The sequence below is a fragment of the Nanorana parkeri genome, unplaced genomic scaffold, assembly GCF_000935625.1.
Source record: "Nanorana parkeri isolate BGI_ZX_2015 unplaced genomic scaffold, ASM93562v1 scaffold560, whole genome shotgun sequence".
NCBI lineage: Eukaryota > Metazoa > Chordata > Amphibia > Anura > Dicroglossidae > Nanorana > Nanorana parkeri.
Genome location: NW_017306828.1, coordinates 882765 through 886445, shown reverse-complemented (window position 1 = coordinate 886445; position 3681 = coordinate 882765). Strand labels below are relative to the sequence as shown.

The window sequence follows — 3681 nt, the reverse complement described above, 5'->3', positions numbered from 1 at the left end:
TTATATAAAAGGGGGCTCTAATGTGAAGGTGGAACTCTGATGTGAAGGGGGGGGGGCTCTGATGTGAGAGGGGGAACTCTGATGTGAAGGGTGGACTCTGATATGAAAGGGGGGCTCTGATTTGAAAGGGGAACTCTGATGTAGAGAGGAACTCTGATGTGAAGGGGGGCTCTGATGTAAAGGGGAGCTCTGATGTAAGGGGGGCTCTGATGTAAGGGGGACTATGATGTAAAGGGTGCTCTGATGTAAAAGGGGGACTCTGATGTAAAGGGGGACTCTGATGTAAAAGGGGACTTTGATATAAAAGGGGACTTTGATATAAAAGGGGAATCTGGTGTAAAGGGGGCTCTCATGTAAAGGGGGTCTCTCATGTAAAGAGGGGCTCCCATGTAAAGAAGGACTCTCATGTAAAGGGGGGCTCTCATGTAAAGGGGAAAATCTGATATGAAAGAAGAGCCCTGATATAAGAGGTGGGCGCTGATGTGAACGGGGGACTCTAATGTGGAAGGAGGGGGCTCTGATGTTAATGGAAGCTACTGATTTGAAGGGGGAACTCTGATATGAAAGGTGGACTCTGATGTAAAGGGGGAGCTTCCGATGTGAAAAGAGGGAGCGCTTGATGTGAAGGGAGGCTACTGATCTGAAGGGGGAACACCACTTTTTGTGTCTTTTTGCATGGGGTTCCCCCTTAAAGCCCCATTACATTGTAGACTGGGGTGCCTGAAGAGTTTTCATACTTTTACACGGTGACTGGAAAGATGTTGAGAAACGCAGGATTCTAGTGATAATGATAATGTAACATTGTATTACAATCCGTGTTATAACCTTTGTGTCTTCTCTTCTCCTTCCAGGCTCTAACTACACAAACCCTCTTCCGGCATTGGGCACCATGAACTCCACCACTGGCCTCGCCACAGAGCATATCCCCACCCCTGGCGCTGCCCTCTCCTGGCAAGCCGCCATCGATGCCGCCCGGCAGGCCAAGTTAATGGGCAGCGCCGCCAACGCCACCATATCCACCGTAAGTTCCACGCAGAGGAAGAGGCAGCAGTACATCAAGCAAAAAAAACAGGGAGCCAGCTCGGCGACACGGCCCCCGCGGGCGCTACTCTGTCTCACCCTCAAAAACCCCATCCGCCGCGCCTGCATCAGCATCGTGGAGTGGAAGTATCCTTTGTGCGTCAGTTCACGCGTCGGCCTGTGCGTTCTATAGCCACCAACAGGTTACAATCATTTTCTGGGGTGTAGTAAACCGGTCAGTCATCAATCATGATGCCGCCTGTGAGGACTTATTATCATTGAATGCTTCAGTGTAGTTTTTTATTTTAGAAAGTGCAGGAAAGGGTTAAGAAGACCCGTCAGTTTTTTTTCCCATTGGGATGATTTCCCTTCACTTCCTGTCTCAGAGACACATCAGGAAGTGAAAGGAAATACTTGGCTTTATTTTTTTAAATAACATTAAAATGCTTGTTTACATTTTAATTATTTCTTAGGAATTAATATTAAAGTTTATTTTTTCCCAAAATCCTCCTGACCCTCTTAGAAAGTGTTCGTTCCATCAGGGTGCTGGTTTTCATGGTATCACCCACTAAATTAAACCCCCTCAGGCAGCTTTCTTTTTTTTTCTCTGCATACGTGTAGCAGCACAGAGTATGGCTTCTACGTCCTTTTCAGAGAGTTTAGCAGCAAACGTCCCTTACTGATCATTGTGTTATCTCTCACAAACCAGCAGTAAATCTGTCACGCTGATGGAGGGGGACAGGCACCAGGCTCCTGATACCAAAGGCTTCCTGTTTGATCCCAATTCTACTTACAGATTTGTTTGCTTAAATTGCTCTCATTATGAAGTGATTCCGAGTCTCCGACTCTTATTTATGGAACAGGAAGTCGCCTGTGTTCTGAAAATTGCTTCCCCCAGGAGTAGAACTTTACCTCAGATTTCTGTGATGAACCCGGAAAACGTTTATCTGCGTATCTGGGAATGTTATTGGAGGTTCTTCTGTCTGGACAAAAGTTGTGATTTAGGTTTGAAGGTCCTTAAAGATGGCGGCGTTGGAGGTCTGGGACAAATGGGAGGGGTTTACCCCAAGGGGACTGTCATGCTTATTCTGGCACATGCGGGCCTGACACCGATTGACATTGGAGGAGGATCTTGGCGTGAATTGCCTCCTCCAGCCCGGCAGATGTTTTCTGTCAGCAGAGATCCCCATTAACTCTGTACTGTCCGGCGGCAGCAGCAACTTCAACCAATCAGCTCGGGTTTTGGAGCATCATAAGGGACAAGTTGCTGAAAATCCACATTCATGGTTTTTCGGTCCCCCCACCCCACCATAGCCGTCCTTCCTATATATTCAGTGTCAGGTATATTGAATAACCTTCCTTCTTTCAGATATAGAACTCCAGCCTTCCCTTCAGTCTTCCACAGCTGTACCGGTTCCTCTCCTGTTCTTACTCTGATGTCACTGCACACTGCAAGCTTCTCATAATGTGCATTAGAATCTGCAGCAAGTCAGATAGAGCCCGTCTCATTTCCTGGCTGGAGGACGCCCAGCATTATCTAGCACTTTCCTCCCCAAATTGACAGTCCCTAACCCCGCCCCTTTCATTCATTGTATTTCAGTTCTTTCAATCATGGAGGCTCAGCATCACCTGTGGGTGTTACTTAGGGTGGTCTGCATGCAAATGCAGTCTGTCTAGGAACACCCGCTCCCAGGGGTGTATCTACTGCAAGGCAAACTAGGCATTTGCCTAGGGCGGCACCAAAAAATGCTGCCCCCCCAAACCAGTTAGGTAAGAGAAAAATAAATTATATTATAAATTCTCCTGGACCTGGTGCTTCTTTGACGGGGGGACCAACATGTCCACCTATGCCGCCTACTCCGACATCTATGCCGGCTGCAGCTCCTTCCTCTTCTTGGTCAACATGCTGTGCAATGTATTGGTGTGTGTGGCTTTCATCCGGATGCACTGGCAGATCATGCGCCGGACCTCCCTGGGAAACCAGCACCCAAATCTCTGACTTCAGGCAATGGAGAAGCTTCCGCAGGACCCCAGAGCTGAGATCCAGATGGTCATCGTGCTCATCGGCACCTCCACAGTGGTGAGTCCGGGGAAGTGCAGCCTATAAGCTCCGTGCAGCCCAGTGGCCAAGGCAGAAGATGGGTAACTGCAGAATTAGAGGGCCCAGCATATTAAGGCAGAAGATCGGTGTTGCAGCTGCAAAACTAGAGACTTGCACAGCATGGCAGGGCAGGAGAGAATGGTTATTGTAGCTGCAGAACTAGGGAGCCCATCATGCCAGGAATGGAGAAGGTGGCTATTGCAAAGGTAGAACTAGAGCGTCCCGCTACGTTGATAGCGCAACCTGTCAGAATCTAGATACACCATGCGCGCTGTATCCCGCGACTGACAGGTTATGCAAAATGTCTAAAACAGGAGGGGGTGGGACTCATTTAGATTTGGGATGGGGGATGGGGGTGCTCGGGTTTAGTCTTGCCTAGGGCAGCACAAAACCAAAATACACCACTGCCCGCTCCTCCAGACTGACTTGACCCATCAAGGCATTTTGATATTTGCATATCTCCTCCCAATAGCCGGCCCACTGCTTACATTAGGGCTGAGGGCTCTTGAGAAGAGTACAGAGGTAGAGTGCTGTGATGTTTTGAGGAATCTATGTACAGC

The 3681-nt window shown here is 48.7% G+C and overlaps 1 protein-coding gene across 2 annotated transcripts in view; it reads left to right on the top strand.

Annotated features, from left to right (window-relative positions):
• The window catches only part of LOC108791575 (voltage-dependent L-type calcium channel subunit alpha-1C-like), a 338499-nt gene that overhangs the window by 131044 nt on the left and 203774 nt on the right, over positions 1 to 3681 (top strand). The window contains exon 2 of one of the 2 annotated variants that reach the window (XM_018562093.1): positions 852 to 1167. In XM_018562093.1, coding sequence (XP_018417595.1) covers positions 852 to 1167 — 316 coding nt within the window. Of the gene's footprint in view, positions 1 to 851; positions 1168 to 3681 lie in introns of those variants that run through there. The other variant, XM_018562095.1, reaches the window with a different exon arrangement.